The 22,425-nt window shown below is 39.7% G+C and overlaps 1 protein-coding gene across 1 annotated transcript in view; it reads left to right on the forward strand.

Annotated features, from left to right (window-relative positions):
• Ryr3 (ryanodine receptor 3) overlaps positions 1-22,425 on the forward strand; it is a 465,461-nt gene that overhangs the window by 305,143 nt on the left and 137,893 nt on the right. Inside the window, 5 exon segments of the mRNA XM_035447052.1 lie at positions 4,890-5,163; positions 6,449-6,563; positions 8,239-8,368; positions 9,454-9,557; positions 15,246-15,381. Coding sequence (XP_035302943.1) covers positions 4,890-5,163; positions 6,449-6,563; positions 8,239-8,368; positions 9,454-9,557; positions 15,246-15,381 — 759 coding nt within the window.

Here is a 22,425-nt window from a genome sequence, read left to right on the forward strand (position 1 = left end):
TGAGCTAACACATTTGTCTTTCATTTCCTTTCTACTATCAGTGCCAATGTAAATATAATTAAAACAGCAAATAATAACTTTGAATTGCTATGATCTTCCAAACTGCTTAAAAAGTCTGAGCCCCCAATCTGAAGTTTAAACATTCACAACTACCATTCTTTATAGTATTAATAGTTAATCTTTATTAAGTATGTTCCTGGCATTGTTTATGCACTGATTATTTTTAATTTTCATGTGTTCAGATATACAGAAGACCTAGCACATAGAAAACATGTTTCTTTTTAATATAGATTTTTTTATTTTTGATAATTTTATTCATGAGTATTACATTTACATTTCACCTCTTCCTTCCCCTCTCAAATTCCTCCTATACCCCACACTCCCTCCCAAATTCATGAACTCTTTATTATTATTATTTATACATACATATGTATATTTGAATACAACCTGCTAAGTCCATTTAGTGTTTCTTGTATGTACATGTGACTACTTGGGGATTGAAGATTCTGTCAGGGGGCTTGTCCCTGGAGAAAACTTAATCTCCCTCTCTCCACAGCCATTAATTACCTGTAAGTAGTGCTTCATCTAGTGGTAGAGTTCCATGAGCCTGCTCTCATTCATGTTGGCATATTGACTGGTATTGTCATCAGTCAGGTCATGTTTAGACAACTGTATTGTTGAGAGTTCATGAGTGCAGCTTTCCTGTCCTATATAACACAGATATCATTGTCCTCTGCCTCTCACAATCTTTCTTCTCCCTCTTCTGTTATGTTCTCTGGGACTTAGGTGTAGAGGTTATGTTGTAGATGTATTAGTTAGGGCTGGAGACCACAGAGTTCTATGCATCTTGACCATTTATAGACTTCTGTGATAGTGCCTAACTGCTACAAGAAGACTTTTCTTTGATGAAAGGAATGAGCAACATTTACCCGTAGGAATAAAGATAAATATTTATAATGTATTTGAAAATTATACTGTTTAGGGAAGTGGCAATAATAGTAGGTTTCCTCTAGGGTCCTTGACCTCACCAGCAATGAGTAATTGGTTTTCTTTATTGTAACAAGTATGAATCCCTTTCTATTCAGTGGGTCTGAAGTCCCACTCAATACATGGTTGTTGGTTACCACTAAAATATAAGTGCCATTATTGCACCCTGTGGGATATCTTGTCTTGCTCCTTGTTATGGATCACAGGCTTTATAGCTAAGTAGGACTATTGATTGGTTTGTTTGTTTTTTTTACCCCCTTGGCAGCTTGCATAGCACCTTCCAATAATATGAGAAGTAGTCTTCAGAGAGGAGGCTTCCAGGTCAGCATGAGCTCTAGTCCTCCTGGTTCCATGTCCTAATTATGTGGTGTCTTCAACACTAGGGTCTAATTTCAAAGGAAAGGAACCAAGAACAACTCTCTCTCTCTCTCTCTCTCTCTCTCTCTCTCTCTCTCTCTCTCTCTCTCTCTCTCTCTGTGTGTGTGTGTGTGTGTGTGTGTGTGTGTGTGTGTGTGTGTGTGTGTCCTATGTATAGCCTATATAGTTTGGAGAGTCTCTTGGACTCTAAGCAACAACTCAAAGAGACAAAGCCAGGTTAAGGAAACACTAATGTTTATTTGGTTTCATGACTCTGCAAATTTCCTATTGCAAAAGAAGTATCCTTGACTAGATGATTCTACCTGATCATGGCTTCTATGTGGCAGAGACTTTGATCCTGTGTGTTATTTCTGTGGAGGATCTGACCATTTATGGTGATAATTACAGTTGTTTCATGCCAGAGTATGCATTTTAAAGGAAGTAATATTTATAGGACTATACAACTTGTATCAGGTGCAAGAGTTTACGTATTTTTGTATCTTTCCTTTGTTCTTGCTATCTTCACGAGGAGGAATAATAATAGATGCACCTGGGAAAACAGTTTCCTTCTTTGGTTTTACTTTTTAAAAATTTCTATACAGTACATTTTTGTCATGTTCTTCTCCCACCTTTGACTCCTTCCAGATCCTCCCACCTCCCTACCCACCCAACTTCGTGTTCTTTATCCTCTCAAACAAAGGAAAACAACAAAAAAAGCAAAAAAAAAGAAAGAAAAGAAAACCAAAGCAGGTAAACAGCTAAAAGAATGAAAAGAAAACTAGTAAGACAAAAATAACACAAAAAAACATACACACACACAAAAAAGCATGAAGTCTGTTTTTTATTGACCAACTGCTCTGAGCATAGGGCCTGCCCTGGAATGTGGTTGCTATTTCCAGTGGCACTCCACTGAAGAAAACTGATTTTCCCTTTCCCAGAGGTATGGATTGCAGAAAGCTTCTTGGTTATGGGTGGGTCTTATGTCTACTTCCCCTTCTCAGTGCTGGGTTTTCTCTGGCTTGAACCTGTGCAGGTCTTATGAGTGCTGTAACAGTCTCAGTGAACCTGTATGTATATCAGCCCTGTTTTCTTTGAGTTGTCTGTCAATTCTGGCTCTTACAACATTTCTGCTTCCTTTTCCAGGTTGATCCCTGAGCCTTCAGTAGGGGGTTTGATTTAAATAAAAAATCCACTTAGGGCTGAGTGCTCCAAAGTCTCTCATACTCTGTGCTCTTTGCAGTTGTGGATCTCTCTGTTAATTACCATATACTGCAAGAGAAGCTTCTCTGATGCAGGTTGAGCAAGGCACTGATCTGTGGGTATAGCAATATGTCATTAGAAGCCATTTCATTGCTGCATTCTTTTAGCAGAATAATAGTAGTAGGATTTCCTCTAGGCCTGTGACCTATCCAGTCTAAGGTTTGTGGACTCTTTAGCCATGTCAAGTACGGGTTCCATCTCATAGAGTGGGCCTTAATTCCATTTTAAAAGTGACTATTCACACAATATTTATGTCCCTACTGCACCAGGATCATACAGTATTGTAGGTCTCAGTGTTTGTATCTGAGTGATATTAATTTTTACTTTTCTCCTCTGGTAGGGTGCAAAGTACATTCCAGTGCCATGAATGCTAGTCAGGAGTGAAAGTTCTAGTTAGACTTCACTTGATTTTTCCATGGTTGGTGGCATAAGTATGCTGTGTCTTCAGCAATAGGGTCTTTCCCTTGGGTTATAGAGAGTAACTAACAGCTTGGTAATAGTCTGTGATGTTTAGGGGAACCTTTGGAACCCCTTTGCCAATGATTCAACAAGAAATTTGTTGAGAAAAGCCCATTAATAACTTGTCTTCCCAGAGGTGCAGATATGTGGAATTTCCCTTGTCCACATTGGCATGTCAACTAAGGTTGTGATTAGCAACTGGTGTTATGTTTATGCTGGTCTTGTTGATATTTCCTGGTTATATTTTTCCTGTCATCCCTAGGGGGCACTAGCTAGCAAAAGACACCCTGAACCTCTCCCATGATATTCCTAGGTCTTTTGACTGTGCTTCTCTCTAGCCTGTATATCCTTTTTTTTTTTTTAATTGTTTCAGCTATGTCTCCTGCCTGAACCCTGAAACACCCACAGGGTCGATAGACACAGCAGTAAGCTAAATTAATCCTTTACATCTAGAGCTTTTAGAGCTTTGGTGACTAAATTCTATTTTTATAGCTTATGGTAGAGCCAAGAGTATATGTGGAGCAGACATCTGCTAAGTATAGTGATGTAGAGTAGAAAACTTAACTACTGAAAATGACACAGACCACAAAAAGCATCCATCTGAATGTATTCCTAATGCTTTCACTGGTGGATTCAATGACCTTCATTGTCCCCTTAGTTCTAGTTTTATCATCAGGCCTGAATGAAGGGTTTGGTATCATCCACACCTTCCAGGAGTGTGATGGCAGTGTGAGATTTGGACACAATTATTGTTTTTAAGCAATGGTTCTCTCCCACATTGTGGAATCTTCTGGAACTGTGTATACAATGGGAGAAGTGAGAATTGCCTAACCAGCTGTTCCAGCATGTCTCCTTTCACCTCCTGAACTTATTCAGATCAGTCTTTGCTTCTTAACATCTTTCTAAAGTCAATCAGCAGTTATCAGGGACCATGTGGTCCATCCACCACAAGACTCTTAGCTGGTCTCATCTTAGCTGGTTTCCCCTGTAATTGTGGAACTGGCTATGAACCCCAATAGAATTCCGAATTCAATGTCATAGTGGCTTCTTTCTTTCTGTGCTTATGGAAGTAGTTCATGCTGCTGCTGCAGCAGTCAACTCCTGCAAAAGATTCAGTACAAAAACAGCCATTTCCATGTGTGATAGTCAGATGTCCAGCCTTCAAACCTGGCCATGTCCTCTCAGCCCACTTCTATTCTTCTCCAAATATATGTTATGTTCAGATCACCTGAAATATTATTCTTGAATTGTTAGCTCTACTTAGTCCCTGCCATAGGATATCTCTGATATATTTAGAGACAGTACTTGTGGTTAAATACCAGTATTTCATCTGCTTTACTCAAAAAAAAAAAAAAAAAAAAAGCACAGGACAATACCTTACTCTCACACTTGACCCACCCAGAAGAGCTACTCTGCACTCTGTCTCATGCCACTTGCAAGTACCTCCATTGTAGCATTTATTGCACTGTATTATACAATAACAATAAAATTTTATCACAAAGTAAAAATGTAAAGAACTGGCTTATGAGCTCCCTGAAGGCAAGGGCAGAGTCTTATTTGTTATTCAATTTTCAGGTATGAATCCAAACATTGAGAATTGCATTTTTAGTATATAATTGTGATATTTTTATTGTGGTATAGATGGCATGTTTATTTCTTGATGATATATTCTGCCTTTATACATGCCATGACTCAACCTTAAAATAAGAAATTTAACCTGAACCAGCTGTTGCTATGTCTTGATAGTTGAGGGAAGTTTCTGTACCACTTAACTTTCTCTGTTCGGGGTCATCCATGGTTAGTGGTTTCTCCTGTTCTCCTTCCAGCAACACTGAAGGAACTAGTCTCACAGACAATGATCCGCTGGGCCCAGGAGAACCAAATCCAGGATGCAGAGTTGGTGAGGATTATGTTCAACCTCCTCAGGAGACAGTATGACAGCATTGGGGAGCTGCTACAGGCCCTGCGGAAGACCTACACCATCAGCCAGGCCTCTGTGAGCGACACCATCAACCTGCTGGCTGCCCTGGGCCAGATTCGGTCCCTCCTGAGTGTCAGAATGGGCAAGGAAGAGGAGCTTCTCATGATCAATGGGCTAGGGTAGGCTCACTCACAGCAAGTGCAGTCCTCTAGAGAGAAATCTCTTTCTCTCCTTGTGGTGGTATAGCCTTGGCACATGAGCTACCTCTGGAACGTGAGACAGCATACTGCCTGTTGTGCAACATGAAAGGGCATTACCAAAAGAAATGAACTTAATTCCTAAAGACACATGAAAATAGCCTATGTGGGGTCATGAAAACAAATCTGGAGGAGAGAGCAGTATATTTAACCTGAAAGAGAAACAATCTGATCCCTGGAGCCTTTGGCTGGGTGTCTTCTGAGGCTTCTGAGATAGTCCCAGATGGCCCTTTTTTCCCACTTCTAAACTGTAGAGTGATTTTGTTAGTTCTATGAGATGCCTTGACATAGTAACTCATGTATCTGCCTCACAAACCATGTAGACAAGACAGTTCCTGGCAATTTCAGTGCCAAGGGGATTTCCTTTCATTGCAGAGCATAGAGGAGAAAACAAGTGCCAGAAATGTTTACTGGCCAACCCACAATGTTATGTGATTAAAATCAAAAGCACCATTCCTCCCCTCCCCATGCTTGGGCTGGCAAACCACAGAAGCATCACTAAGGACCAGGAAAGTGGTTTGGATGATTCTTGGGAAAAAATTGTGTATGCATGCATTCCTCAAGTTCATTTGCAAAGAGGAATATTATAATCTAAATGAAGAGACTTTTATAGGAGGGAAATGAGCTACAGAAATAGCCCCTCCCCTTTCCGGCCAAGTTACAGGCAATTGTTGCATCTCCAGACTTTTATTTGCCCAAGCTTCAATGTGTGAGTTTGTGTTAAGTAGCTTAAAGATGTGATAGTTGTCACATGTTCATGCCATTGGTCTTTGAAGACTAGTGTCTGCAAACTTCATGGTATCAAATATAAAACTCTTATAAGAAAGATATACAGTCCTGTCATTAATAACCTGAGTACAAAGAAACACAGTTACAAGGGGAGAAAATAAGTTCTTGGGTACACAGAGAAGGAAAAATCCAGTAATGAGGATGGTCTTAGAAAAGGATGAAGGGAGAATTATTTAAATATCTCTAGAAATAAATATTTTAAAGAGAAAAGGCAAACACTTAGAAATATTTTGTGCTCCTTTTTATGTCAGCTAAAAACAATTCCATATGTAGCTCATTACCTAGTACCTTATTACTTTTCTCAACTTAGCATTTTAATGTTACTCGACCCAAATTGTGTCTGTGTGTTCTCATTCCTGGATTTTCAGAGCAGAAGAGCAACAGGTGTTGAATTCTTCCTCTCATTTTTTTCTGTTAGGGACATAATGAACAACAAGGTGTTTTACCAGCACCCCAACCTTATGCGAGTCCTTGGCATGCATGAGACAGTGATGGAGGTGATGGTGAACGTACTGGGTACAGAGAAATCACAGGTAATGCTATACTTAACCAGAACTTGACTCTCAGGACAGGAGTATCTTTTGCCTCGGTTTTTCCCCTGGGAAGAGGAAAAGATTTTTACAGAACCAAAAGGTTCCAAGAAGGGGGGCATTGCTGCTGGCATAGCATCCAACTGGGAATTTATACTAGGTTTTCTGAGATCTTGCTTAAACTGAATAGCTTCTTTTTGTTGTCAGGGTTTTTTTGTTGTTGTTGTTGCTGAGTGTTTTTTAAATGCACAAATCTTTTATTTTATTTGTATTTTTATGTACATTGGTGTTTTGCCTGTACGTATGTCTATGTGAAGGTGTGAGGTCTCCGGAACAGGGGCTACAGACAGTTGTGAGCTGCCATGTGGGTGCTGGGATTGAACCCGGGTCTTCTGGAAGAACAGACAGTGCTCTTAACCCCTGAGCCATCTCTCCAGCCCCATTTTTTGTTCTTTTTGCATGTGTGTATATGTAGTGTTCATGCATATATGTGAGAATGCCCACGTGCATGTGGATGTACATGTGTAGGTGTGCAAGCACAATTACACACATACATATATGGAGGCATGAAGTTGGCATAAACTGTCTTCCTAAATTGCTGCCCACTTTATTTACTGAGACAGGGTCATTTGCTGAACTCTGACATCACAAATTCAGAGTCTACCTAAACAGCTTATCCTGGGGATCCCCTGTCTCTGCCTCTGAATGGTGGGATTATAGATGGGCCTCTTCCCATCTTGCTTATGTGAGTGATGGGGACCAGAACTTCAGTCCTCACACTAGTGCAGGAATCATTTTATCCACTGACTGATCTGGACTGCATGACTTCTGAAAGCAAAATACGGAGTATGGTTTCAAATGTTGTAGATTCTAGGATGCCACCATGTCAGGAATAAGTGGTGTTCTTGTTTTATTCTGTTGTGTGATTAAAAACAAAAACAAAAACACTGACCAAAAGCAACTTAGGGGAGAAATGGGTTTATTTGGTTTATACTTCCAGGGCACAATCCATCATTGTGACATTGTTTATTGAGCATTGTAAGATCCAAAATAAGCCGTAGCTTGGCGTAGAGATGCTAACCGCTGTGTTAGGAGGGAAGGCAAGCAGATCAACCTCCATGCTAACTTATATCTGATGACTGTAGGCTGTAGGCACTGGTAGAAGAGCAGTGATTGAGGCCACATACTTGGGGGCATAGTCACAGAAACAGGGCACATTGCCTATCAGACTTTCTTAACTGTGGGGACCACCTTTGGCCCAGAGAACCCGAGTTTTAATGGACTAGTGGGCATTGTTTTCCTATGACTTGTTTCCCCCAACCCTGTTTCTGATATTACCCTTTAGTGCTCTGCTCACTCCAGCTGGAAACAATGGTTGTGTAGTCATGCAATTTTGTGGGACATATAAAGAAACAGGTTATCATTGATAGATGATAGAAAGAAAGATCTTGAGGATTATAGCTAAATTCCAAGATTGTTGGAAGTCTCATTCTTAAGCATTCTGCCCCTCCTATAAATGTCTTCAGGAGAAGAGGTGTAAGTAAAAAGTTCATGTTCCAAACAATTCATAGCTTGTGAGACTGCAACCTAAGACTCCTTTTAACCTTCAACTGTTCATGGGTTCATGAAGGCCTCGAGATAGACTCTTCTCTCTAATATTTCCTGCTTCCACCCACAGATTGCCTTCCCAAAAATGGTTGCTAGCTGCTGTCGCTTCCTTTGCTATTTCTGTCGAATTAGCCGGCAAAATCAGAAGGCCATGTTCGAGCATCTAAGTTACCTGCTGGAGAACAGCAGTGTGGGCCTAGGTATGTGTGGCACACGGTATACCTTCCACCTTCAGACCCAGGCAGGCCACTCTCCCTCCTGACTACTTAAGATCAAAAGTAGTGCATAAAAACATGTATGCATAAAAACATGTCTGTGGTTTCCATGTTCTCTACAGGTGTTGCTACCAACTACCTCTGGAGACTGAGTCAGTCTCCCCTCTAAGGTCCAGTGGCCTGTAGTTTATGAAATGCTTCCTGGAATGGAGTGTGTACTCTGAGGACAAATGCTCTCCCAGCCCGCTCAGCTAATCAGTGAGCTGAGCTCTTAAGACCAAGGTCATGGATCCAATCCCTTCCTGGCAGGCTGGCTACAGGATTCATTGCTGGCCCACCAGCCAGCCAGCAAATTCTGCCCTTAGCTGCATAGCAGCCTGGCCAAGAGCAGCTAGGGATAAACAGCATGATAATGGAAATAGATAAATATCAGGTCAGCACCACTGTGAGAAAAGCAGCTCACTTTGTTGCCTGGCTCATCATGCCGGGCATAAACCAAATGAGTTGTGGAATGCACAGACACATGCAGTTGAAATGTAAAATCCCACTTTTCTTTTGTTTATCAAATGCAACCTCAGACTATCAACTTTTTTTTTTGTAAACTGTCCACTTGAAGTTTTTCATAATTGTAATCTAGGAGCCAAACAAACCAAAAATAAGTATCAGACAACATTGGTACATTAATGTAACTATATGAACTTGTGCTGTTTGAGACTATTTTAAATCCAAAATTTTCCAAGCCCAGACAATGAAGGAACCCCTGAGTCTTTGGAATGATCCCCAAATGGAGACCCCCAAGAAGTTTTGTGTTATGAAGGTACTTGAAACTATGTAGTCCCAGCCCATTCTGCAGAGTGATTTTGTTTTAATTAGTATTCTCAATAGTAATGAGTGTGAGAAAGGAGGACGACAAATCGGGCTTTTCTAAAGCGGGGCAGCAGCCCTCTCTGAGAAGTAGTTTGGGCCAGGCTTCAGTGTCTTTGCTGCCCTCTCCTGTCCACCTATATGCACTGCACTCTCAAGTCTGACCTGGGTGGCCTTAACGCTGTTTCTTTTTGCTCCATCCTCAGCTTCCCCATCAATGAGGGGGTCCACCCCACTGGATGTGGCAGCCTCCTCTGTGATGGACAACAACGAATTAGCACTGGGCTTAGAAGAACCGGATCTTGAGAAGGTAACTTGTTCTTGGGGAGATACGTTATTTTTCTAAACACCGAGGGAAAACAAACCAACGCCTAGGTTTCTGTTCAGATTCATTCATATTGGTGAGAATGTGGTATAATATGAATGCCTAGCACCACCATGGTTAGGCCCCAAGGGTCACGTATTAGTAAAAATAATCCGCTTCTTAGACTGAGAGTGTGGGAATTTGTGTTCTTCAGATGCGGAGACCCCACATGGAATGAATATCACTGGATCCCTGTGGTTCCTAGAGAAAAGTTCTATGTGATCTGATTCATAAGTCCGCATATGAAAGAGATTTAACAGGAGGTTGTAAAACCAATGTGCTGTCCACATGCACACTGCTGCCCCCTACTGGGACTGTGAATACAGTCCCTAATAGTACCAACCAGGCTGATCTGCCTGCAGCTGATAGAGTTACAAGTGCTCCGTGACTTAGAACAACCGCTCTAAATAATTCTTCATACGCGATACTGAGTTTTCTGTACTCATATTCCCTAGGGGTGCTTCATTAATAACTAACAAGTGGGATGCTCAAAGTTTATAGCAAAGAAAATGGCCATAGCGGGACATGGTGGAACTTGGGTAAGTCTTCAATTGGAAGATTTTCCACCATGCCACTCATGGTCCTATTTGCTTAAGTGAACGGCTGATCTGATTAATAGTCCGTGTTCTAAGTGCGGAGAAGAACAAGGGGCAGGCAAGGATGGAAGAAGTCAAAGGCCACCCGCACTCTTCAGTGAGTGGATGTGAGAGTGTCACTTAGAGAGTGGGTTTCGCTAAGTGTCACTGAGAGACAGCAACAACTGAGCGATGAGCAGAAGCCTGTCAGCAGCACTGTTGGGGAAGCATGCCAGGAGTGTTTAGGGCTCGGCCAAGGAAGCCCACGTGTAGGACAGTCCGAAAGCCAAGCATAGCAGGAGCATCCAGTGCCTGGGAGCACGGTGAGAAAAGTGATGGGGGTGGTCACTTTTATTAATTATATTAATAATTATAATTATAATAATTATATTAATAATAAAAGTTCACACTCATACAAGATCACTATTGGAGTTTATTAATAATAGAACTTCACACTCACACAAGATCACTCTCTGCCAAGCCTCACTGAGTGCCTCCACCAGTTAACCCATGGGACCCTCAGAAAAAAAAGTATTATTAATTCTTAGTATTTTTATTATTATTATTGCTCAGAAGTTATGGACAAGGAAATGGAGGTGTGGGGATTAAGTCACATCCTTATTGCCACAGGATGAGTGAATCAGAATTTAGCTCAAGAATCCACACTTGTTCCAATTCTGTTACAGTACCTCACTGGAGAACCACAAGTCACAGAAACCACTAAGACCCCCAGCAGGAGAGCAACACAGTGTGCCGGGTGCTTTAGAAAGTTGCAGTAAGAAACTGACTGGAATAGAAACAGAGCTGTGGTGAGAAGAATTGCTAAGAGTTGTCTTCAGTAACCCAAGCATAAGAGGGTGCTGACTTCAGTTAATATTGACATAGCAGATGTGAGGAGTGTTTGAATCCAGAAGACCCAAGGAAGACAAATAGCAACCATTAATCAAATATTGCTTTGGTTCACTCACAGGCATGCCCACCCTGAACCCCAAAGGTCACATGCAGCTAAAGAGGGTGTGAATGCAGTCCAACACAACACTTTGGAAACTTACAATATGATGAAATTTTGTCTTGCATGTTTGTAGCTCATTGCATAGCTCTTGAGCATATACTTTGCAAATAACAATGTCATGTTCTAATGTCAAATGGTTAGCACTCCTATAAGTTCAGGGGATGGCACAGAGGTGTCTTGAGGTTCTCAGAAATGTCAACTGGGGAGCTGGCTGCATTTTCTGAGCTGCAGTCAGAGATCATGAAGGGAGACTGAAGCCATCTGGGTAATTGAGATCCTTGCAAGGATGCATCAGGGCCATGAGGACCACTACCACCTAAGGGAGTCACAGAAAAAAATATCAACAACTAAACCACAGGAAAAACAGCTAAAGAGGGATGGGGAGACCCTAGGAAATGTATCTGTGAGAGCTAAGGTGAGGAATTATTTTAAAAATACATTTTGCTTTGTTCCTTTCAGATAGTATAAAAGGGCTCAAACGAACTTGGGTTGAGAAAGTGGAGAAGGGGGAACTAACATGTTATGATTAAGTTATCTTGGCAGCGATGCCCCATCTATCTGAAGTGCCACTCAGACAGGTAGATGATGTCACCACTCATGAAGACCCTATTGGCACAGCCATGGCAGAAAATTGTCAGCCAAGTTGCAGAACCATGTCCAGTCTGTTACAATGAGATGATAATTACCCACTGATAATTTACTCAAGTTCTGTGTGAAGATATTGTTTCAGATGCATTTAACTAAAAATGGGTGAGAGTCCATCATGAAGCAGGCAGACCACCCGCCTGCATCTATGTCACTTATTTCTAACTGGGCACATTTACTTTGTGGTGTAAAGGGATGTTCATTTTCTGAGGCCTTTGTGATACATGTCCACAGATGGGGTGACTTAAACATCAGAAGTTAATTTTCACAGTTCTCCAGTCTGAAAAGCCAAGACCAAGTGCTATCAGCTTTAATTTCCCCTGAGGCCTCTCTCCTTGATTTACAGATGGCTGCCTTCTCACTATGTCCTACAGGTGCTGTCTTCTGCAGAAGTGTCCCTGTTGGATCTTTGCACAGCTATGTTTCTTCTTTTGATAAGGACACTACCCTAGAAGACCCCTTTCTGCTTAGTGTCTTCTTCATGGCTCTTTCCCCCAAATAATAACACTCTGATGTGCCAGAGCTGGGAGTTTCTGTGTATAAATTTGGGTGATACAATTCAGTAGAAGGTGTCTTTTTGAGTTGTTCATTTCATTTAGTTCTTTGGGGTCTTTTGCAACATCCAGGAGATATTTTTAAGTGATAATATTATAGGAGAGGACAAAATATAAGTAAAGTTTTAAACATTTTGTCAATCAGTAAGCATTGTTGGAACTAATTAAATCTCCAATATATCACTAAAGTAAAAGCCAAAGTCAGGAAAAGAATATTTCAATTAATTTTTTTGTTCCTACATAGAGAAATGTGTTGCGGTGTGGTGTGGTGTATGTGTGCTTGTGTGTGTGTGTGTGTGTGTGTGTATGTGTGTGTGTATGATTGTATTTGGGTTTTTTTTGTCCCCCTCTTGCTGGTTTCCTTCCCCCTCCCAAATAGTTATCCATCCTGCTTTCATGACATATATATTCTATTACCTTCTCCTCTTGTTCCCTCTTCTTCTAGCTCTGCTGTCTTCTTTCCCTCACATAGGCCTCTCTATACCTGTGTGTCCTACACACACGCGCACGCGCGCGCACACACACACACACACACACACACACACACACACACGCACGCACACACCACCACCACCACCATTACCACTGTACACACATCACACATACACATCACACACACCACACTCGCACACACACACACTCGCACACACACACACACACACACACACACACGCACACACACCAGCACCATCACCACTGTACACACATCACACATACACATCACATATACCACACACACAAATGAACATAAATTTAAAACTACCTCCCGCATATGCAGCAAACATGTGTCACTTGTCTTTCTGAGTCTGTCATTTTTTAACTTAACATAATAATTTCCTATTCAATAGGAGAAGAATCTTTTACTGAGCTTATCAAATATAAGTTTATTAAACTACTGATGATATAATGAAGTTCAAAGTAATTAGATATGACTTAGAGCTAACGTACATCAGCTCTCCCAAAGCAAGAAGAGTAAATGAAATGACCAGAGGAAAAGAATGTAGAAGTTACTCCTCTAGGTCCCATAGACTCATGATGAAGGGACATCACTTGTCCCATACACACACACACACACACACACACACTGTTCCTCAGAGTTAGAAAAATTCTCCTCCACATATACACAAAATACCAAAGTCAAAAACAGAGTGGCGATTCAATATTAAGCAACAGTTGGTTTGCTGGTATTTGTCTTTGACTTCTGGTGAAAAGCAAGCAAAATCTGGAATCTTGTGACTCACAACCTGAGCTCTCACAAGCTGTGTCTGGCAGTCTAGAAGCAAAGAGACCATTGCCAATCTAATTTTTAGCTTGCCTCCTTGCAGCCCTCCCACGCTTAGCATCTTGGCCTTTGACTTTAAATGGCTGTCGTTGATTTAGAGCTTGAGTCAAGACCCCTGATTACCCAAGGACCACTCAAAGGCCATGTATTACCATTGTCAAGGGAACACAGCCACAAGGGGCTCTCCTGCACCTTTATAACTTTCCAAATGCTTATATGTTTACAAACAAACTATTCTGGCCTAAAAATAAATAAATAAATAAATAAATAAATAAATAAATAAATAAATAAATAATACCTAAAAAAGCAAGACCTTCTGTACCACAAGGCCACCTTCAAGCTCTCTGTGTACCTCGAACTTGCAATCCTGCCTCCTGCTCCACAGTGCTGAAAATAATAGGTATGCACCACCACACCAGCTGACAGACTTGTTAACTTCTCTTTCTGGAGTAGGGGAAACCTAGAAACTGACAACTTACTCTCATGATCAGAATCTTGTTGATTACTTGTAAGCAAATGTGGACTGGAGGTTCTGGTTCCAAATCTTCTCAATTATGCACCCCCAAAGGAGTGGGGGGGGCTGTGCTGCACTTGGACTCTTGGATCATCCCTGTTTCTAGAGCAAAAGAGCCCAAGATTACAAGACAAAGTGTATGATTATCTGGGGGAGGGTTAAAAATATCCAGGCTCTCTTTAGCTTCTAGAGATAAGAAGCTCTGATTCCTAGAAATGCAGCTCTCATGGCTGTCTTAAGCGGGATTTTAGTATATCTTTTGGCCTTAAGTGCATTGGTTTTTCTATTTTTATTGTGAGAAAATGCACATAATTTACTCTCCTCGCCATTTCCAAGTGTACAGTTCAGAGTCACTGAAACCTTTTATAATGTTACGTGACCGGTACCACATTCGTCTCCATGGCTCGGTCCATTTCATCAAACAAAACTCTGCCAATTTAACAGTAATTTCCTATTCCTTACTCCCTGCAGCCCCTGTCAACTGACATTTTCTTTCTGCCTCTATGGTTTTGACTGCTCTTGCTATATAATATGAGTTAAAGCCACACAGTATTCGCTTTGTCTGGCTGATTTATTTCACTTAATGTATCCCCAAGGATCACCCACTGTGTGGACCTAGTCTAAGAGAAGTCCCTTCCTCTCTAAGGCTGACTATAGTGTATTATCTGCACATATCATATTTTTCTTACCCAATTTTCCATTGAGAGATACTTAGGTAGTGTCTATACTTTTAACAGTTACGAACAGAGCTGCTGTGAATTTGGATTGTACATCTGTCAAGACCTTATTTGTGATTTTTATGTATATAGCCAGGAATGAAATTTCTGGATCAAATAGTAATCTTATTTTTTATTACTTTAAAAAAAAAAAAACACTCTCCTGTTTTCCACGGAGGCAAGTTTCCATTCTTTTCACCAGGGCTTGACCAAGAGAATCCAAGTTTTCTTTTTTGAAACTTACTTTCTTTTTTTTCTGTTTATTTGCATTTTATTGCAATAGCTGTCCTATTGAGTATACATGGACATTCACCATTTTTGTACTGTTCTTGGCAGGTGGTGACCTACTTGGCAGGTTGTGGCCTTCAGAGCTGTCCCATGCTTCTGGCCAAAGGATACCCTGATGTTGGCTGGAACCCCATTGAAGGGGAGCGTTACCTGTCCTTCCTGAGGTTTGCCGTCTTCGTGAACAGTGAGTTCCATGTGCTCCATGATCGGAATAGTATAATTATTAATTATGGCTTTATGCACAAAAGGGCAACATTTCACTGCTTTTTGCCAGTCAATATAGTAGACTATAAAGATGGTTGGCAACTGGCAAGAGAACTCCCAAGAAGAAACAGGCCAGACAAACATCAAGATAATCTAATGACAGATCCAGCAAGAAACTCACTGCACGGACTGACTTGCCTTCTCTCAGTACCTCTTCTCCTGTACCTCATCTGTTTTACAGAGTTGATGAGTATGCAACTGCCGGTCTTTAGAGTAGTCTATGAGTGGGTGAGAGGATGAGTGGATGTGTAAGTGGATCAGAAGTACAAAAATAAGTTAATAGCTATTAAAGGTAACTCAATTCCCAACAGGTAATTGCTGTAATGACCTTAAATATTATTACTCTCAGTACAAGTCATCTTCTATATGTAATGAATTTCCATTCTACCAAAACCCTTTCATCACACAAGAATAATGAATGGACGTTGTATAAAATAAGTGGACTACTTCCTTGAAAAGTACATTGTCAACCTAGGTTTTGTTACAGCTCTAATTCACTTATATTTGCACTACAGTTACATTCCTGTGCTCTGGCAACCAAATCCACACTTCTCCAGGAAAGCCTCTTCTCAGCTAATGTGTTTTCTTCTCTGAAGACTGGTTATTTTTTACATCCTTATATAATCTGCTCCGCTTCCTGTCCAAATAATCATATTCCAGAGTTAACACAGAATTAGTATATCAGGAGAGAAGAGAGATAGAGAAAGGAAGGAGAGAGACAGGAAGGGGAATGGGGAAAGGAAAATTTTAACAATTCAAGGCTGAGGCTGGAGAGATGGCTCTATGGTTAAGGGCACTGGCTGCTCTTTCAGAGAACTGTAGTTCGATTCTCAGCACCCACATGGCAGCTCCAGTCCTGGGGTATCCAGCTTCCTCTTCATGCATGCAGTACAGAGACATACATGCAGACCAAACATCTCTGTACATAAAATAGGTAACTAATCGTTCTAAGAAGTCAAGGGTGAAGAAAAGCTTCAGCCTTAAAGAGTACATATTGTTCTTTCTGGGGACTGTAGGTTCCGTTCCCATCAACCACATCAGGCAGCTCATGACCACCTACAACTCTAGCTCCAGGGATTTGAAACCCTATGGGGGCCACCAGGGGCACAGGGACACACACACACACACACACACACACACACACACACACACACACACACGAGTAAAAAAGACAATAAATCTTAAAATTATTTTCATGGACATAGATTGCATGCATGACAGATGAACTGGATGCAAGTAGGTTGGATGTTTTTCATCCTATCCTCCTTCATAGTCAAGATCAAGAATTTTATAAATCATTTAATGTAAGTGTCAGTTTGAAAGTATCCACTGGCTATGATCCTATGTAGATTACCTGAATTCCCACACTTATGCTGATTAGGCACAACTATAATGAAGTAAACTCTGGACCAAAATATGTGGTCTGTCCCTCTTACCTTAGTATTATTTATATTCTTCTACATAGTCTGTCTCTTTAGTACATGCAACAAGTTCTAGTAAATGGATACACTTATGAGATTTAATATTTATGATACCTCTAGAAGACAAGTACTATATTGTTTGGGCCAAAGTACACCAGCTTCTGCTTTAAAAGAAAAGTATTGTCTTTTAAAGGAGAGTATATGTACACACAGATCATGGTTTTAAGAAATAAATAAATGGGGTAAGGCAAGGAGGGAGCACTCAAGAGCTTTGAGAGGATAAACAGAGAAGATGCTGTAAAGAAGGCCATGTCAGAGATGAACCTAAAGTGTCACATTTCTAGAAACAGATACAGGAGAGGGTACCCAGTCAAAGAGCAGCATACATGTAGCCTAGAGACTAAAGCATGATGTTCTCAGCAAACACTGATCTGTCCATCCAGAGGGTGGCTATGTGAATGACAGTAGTAGATGAGGTTTGAAAGGTAGGTGGGTGGTTGTAACAGAGAGAAAATAAATGCCAAGCTGAGGTGTTTAGTATCAATCTTTTGAGTAGAGAACCAGGAAACCTTCTTAACAGGAGACAGAGTGACAGGTACTGACAAGTTCTGAGCTCAAGTTGGAATGAATTATAATTGTGAAGATGGGGATGGATGGGAGTAAATACATTTGAGATTTACTATACAGCAGATAGAGATTACAGAGAAAGAATTGCTGGTAGTGGTGGTGGTGATGATGGTGATGATGATGATGGAAGTGGGTGTGTTAAAAGCAGAAGTACTTAGTTCCAGGACAGCCTCCAAAGCCACAGAGAAACCCTGTCTCAAAAAACCAAAAAAAAAAAAAAAAAGCCAAAGTACTAAACTAAAAGACTTAGCTGAAAGATTTTAAGGTAGAAAAAAAGAAATCAGAATAAAGGAAGAAATAGATGATAGTAAAATTATTTTAGTTCAAATAATACTGATTTTACTGTGTGCAATACTCAGAGATGCCCCAAAATTTGACTATTAGGATAAGAGATCAATCAGACAACAGATGGAAATTGCATATATCTTTAGACTTAAAGTTGTAATGTTTTAGATTGTCTCAAGAGATTGTACAAAGATGGTTATATGGGAATTTTTCCAAGTAATTGTTTTGAATACCTACAAGACAAAGAGTATCTCAATCATATTTATATGGAAGGCTTCAGGATGGAAAATAGGACATCCAGAGTTCAAATCAGATCTATCATTCACTGGCTATGTAAGTTTAAACATGTTAATGAAATCTTCCAACTTCAGCCTTTTTAATACAGCAAAATATTAGACATATCTCAGAGTTATTTTAAGGTATAGATGAAACAATCCACATAAAACTTGATTATCATGGTGTTATAAAATACAGTAGGGCCTCTCTGTGAGTCAAGGCCAGCCTGGTCTCCAGAGCCAGTGCCAGGATAGGCTCCAAAGCTACACAGAGAAACCCTGTCTCGAAAAGCCAAAAAAAAAAACTACAGTAGGGCCTAGAGCTGTGTCAGTTACCGTTGTTTATCATGATTTCTACAGAACTGGAAGTTTTGGAATTGGGAGACTAGTATATTTTTGAGACTTCAAAGCACTATGGTGCTTAATATCTGAAGATAGTTGAAAAGGACACTGTGGCTACTTTCATGGCATCTGTTCAACATAGTGATCCTCTGATCATTAGTGAAAGAGTAAAGTGATATAAAGAACCATGGTGTGTGATGGTGAATGATGGTGGATGGTGATGGATAGTGTTATGTGATGAAGCTGTTCATAGTGAGTGATGATCTTGGTGGATGATGATAGTGAATGATGAGTGGAGGAGTTCTTTGTAGATGAAATGACTGGTGGAGGATGATGATCTTTGGAGGATGGAGTGTTCACAATAAATTGCAGTAAATGATAGCAATAATGATAGATGATATGAGAGGTTCACATTGGGTGGTGGTAGTAAATGATGATGGTGAATTATGGAGGAGTTTAAGGTCAGTGCTTGTGAATAGTGATTATTGGTGATTTTGAATAATAGGATATTCCTGGTAGATGACAGTCAGTGATATTCAAGATGGTAGGTGATGATAAAGGTGTTGAGGGTAGGTAACATTGAGAGATAGTGACAATGGATGATGTTTATTGGAATGATGATGGTGGATCTTGGAGGATTATTATTACGGTAATGACAGGCAAATGGGAAATGTCCTGATAGTAGATGATATACATGATAGCAGGCTCTAGGGATGTTAGTTTGAGGTTATGTTGAATTGATAATAGGTTTTTTTAATTGATGATAATAGTGATGGTAGAATACTATGGTTGGAATAGTGAGTATTACAGGTTGTGAAATGATTAAGGTTGGTGACAGCTAGTGATGATAGGCATGGTTAAAGATCGTGATGAATAGTAGTAGTGGGGATGGTAATAGATGGTGAGGGTGATAACAACTAATAGTTATTGGACATTACCAGACTAGTCTATGTATTTTACATACATTCACTACTAGAATACACAATAATCCAGCTTTTTGCTATCAAAATAATACAATTAGAAAACTCTAATGGCATATCTTAATGTTTTATATTGCCTTTCTAAATAAGATTTCAATGTAAAAGAATTTCTTAAAGCAGATAATTTTCTCTATCATATTTTGGTAACTTTGTTAAAAGACTGGGTTGTGTTTAATTCTGGGAGTAATGATGCTTCTATGTAGCTGGAAATGAAAAAAGTCTGTAGCCAGACACATGATGTGTCTGGATGTCCATTATCAATTACTTCCTAATATAGATACTGAGAAAGAAAAGATTTCATACCAGTCTACAAGAGAGGAAGATATTCTGTAGGTTTTTTTTCATTCTTGGTATGTTTCATCCACCTCTTCATTGGTCTATAACCATACTTGTGAGAAATACAGTTATTTCTCAGCTCTTGGAAGCTGCTGCCCCAGGTTGATACACCATTAACAGCATAGCATACATATCTATCAGATGATATGTGAAGACTATGTGTTGGGCTGTAAGAAATAATGTGTTCTACAAGTTGTGTGTCTTTCAACTCAAAGTAAGAAACAGAACAAATCTAGTTAGAATTTTTAGGAAGATGACTGGAATCCTTGCTAAAGCTTCTGTAACCCACCACGAATACCTATGTAGTAGCACTTTTAAGTGTTGCCACGCCAAGAAAAATGGTGTTTGTTGCAATTTGTAAAGCCAATATAGGAATGCATAGAGAAGACAGTATTTAATAACATCTTGAAGAAACAGCTGTATCTTGTTCAATATCTTATTTTTGAGAAAATATAATCATATCATGTTCCCCTTAAGAGTCGTGTAGAGAGGTCACGTTGATGGACCCCGGAGATTCCTAGGAAGCCTACACCCAGTGGGGTCAAAAGTACAAAATGGCATCTTAGTTTTAAGACCAAACAAGAAATAGGTGCTTGGGAGCCAACATGTTCATTTCTGTCTGTACATTCATGCAGTCAGGAAAGCTTTATTAACTTTTCTTATGACTAGTACTAAAGACTTGGAGTGGTCAGGACAAAAATATATAACATACGGCTCTTGTTCTGAAATTTACAATGTAATTGGAAAGATGTAGTAGGCTTTCTTGGACTAACAGCCCCTAAATCATGACATGGAGACATTATTATGAATGTTTAGCCTTTCTAGCTAGCTTTTTTTTTAACTTAAATTAATCCATTTCTATTAATCTATGTACTGCCTTGAGGCTCATTTACCTCATCTATATACTGTCTATCCTGCTTTCCTGCTTTCTCCATATCTGGCTGGCTCCCCTTTTCTCTCTGCCAGCCAGCCCTACCTATCCCTCCTCTGCCTAGCTATTGGCCATTTGACTTTTTATTAGAAAAATCAGGTATCTTAGGCATGCAACATAAAACAGCACCATATCTTTATGTAGTTAAACAAATGCAGCATAAGCAAATGCAACACTTCTTTACATAGTTAAACAAATTTTCTATTCCACAACATTCCCCCCTTTTGTCTAAGTAAAAAGGAAAGGTTTTACTTTAATATAGTCAAACTTATACAATAACTATCAAGTTAGAATTACATATACAATATCCAATCCATTTGTATTTGGCAAATTCGTAGAAAATGCTCCATTATTTATTCTACCTTGGAGAGTACAAAGTTTTGTACCTAATTTACCCTCTGTCATAAATAAGGAAAGCTCTATCTAGTCTTCAACTCAATCAAAAACCCATAAGGATATACTACTCTCTGAATAAACAGGAAGAACAGCAAAAAGCCACTTCCAAACCTATAGAAAAGATAGAGACATCTGGCTGCCTGAACAGTCACCCAAGGTTCCTCTGAAACATTGGGTCATCCATCTTTGGCCTACAGGCCTAGAGTATCTGACAAACTTTTCTATGAAGTAGGAATTTTGAAGGACTGTCCTACCATGTTTTGGCAGTCACTTTCTTCTGTGTCCTGCATGTCCAGTTTGGACAGTATACTGTCAGCAATTGAGGCAATGACAGTTTCTTGCCCAAATGGCTATCTTTGCCACATTGAAAGCAAACTCCATATGGAGTTTCTTCAATACCCATCATCCTTTTATGAAATAGATTGGTACTGCCAGGAGCAGACATGTCTCACTATCATGAAAAGCCCTATGTTAACAAAACATTTTAAATACCATATTCTGTATGTCTTTGAAGTGTTTGAAGACCATCTGTCTAACTAAAATATATCTCTGTATGAGCTTTAAGAAAACATAGCTAACATAACTACAAGTTTGATTATTATAGATAACTAACCATTAACCTGTATTTCTTAATTATCCTGAATGATTTATAATAGCTTCCAAGGACTAGAACTTTACCTTACATTTTTAAATGAACTGCATAGCTACAATACCTTAAACAAGAGTAGAAACATATATGCAGTGTATTGTAACAAAAATAACCTTAAATTTGTATCAATATACAGAAATCCCCTAAACAAGAATAGAAACATATACAGTATGTTATAATAAAAATAACCTTAAATTTGTATCAATATACAAAAATCCCTTATTCAAAACTAAAGACATACATACAGCATTATATAACAAAAATAACATTAAATTTGTGTCAATATATAAAAATTCATACCAATGTAAAATATTTGAGGTTATTTATAGATGATTACAAAGTGGAGTCAGAAATAGGTTGATAATCAGTAGTTTATTGGGGAAAAGTACTCACGCAAAGGAGCCTGTGACCAGGTTTGCACCTGAGCAGGATGGACCCAGAAATGCTTCTCAGTCAGCTCAGCCAGGCAAAAGAGAGCCAGGTGCATGCCTGTCTCCTTCTTAAACCCTTGTTACATAACTCTGACCACGCCCACTTATCAGTACCTCTAATCAGGGTTTCTTCCTACAGTTAATGGTTGTCTTTATATCCTACATTCCAATATCCCTCCTAAACAATGGCAAATATCCATAACCCACCTAATGTCCAAAAACTACCTACCCCACATCTTGGCAATGTGGACAATGTGTTCTCTAGACTGCTTCCTGCTGTCTGCAGCTAAC

The sequence above is a fragment of the Cricetulus griseus genome, chromosome 6 (assembly GCF_003668045.3).
Source record: "Cricetulus griseus strain 17A/GY chromosome 6, alternate assembly CriGri-PICRH-1.0, whole genome shotgun sequence".
Taxonomy (NCBI): Eukaryota; Metazoa; Chordata; class Mammalia; order Rodentia; family Cricetidae; genus Cricetulus; species Cricetulus griseus.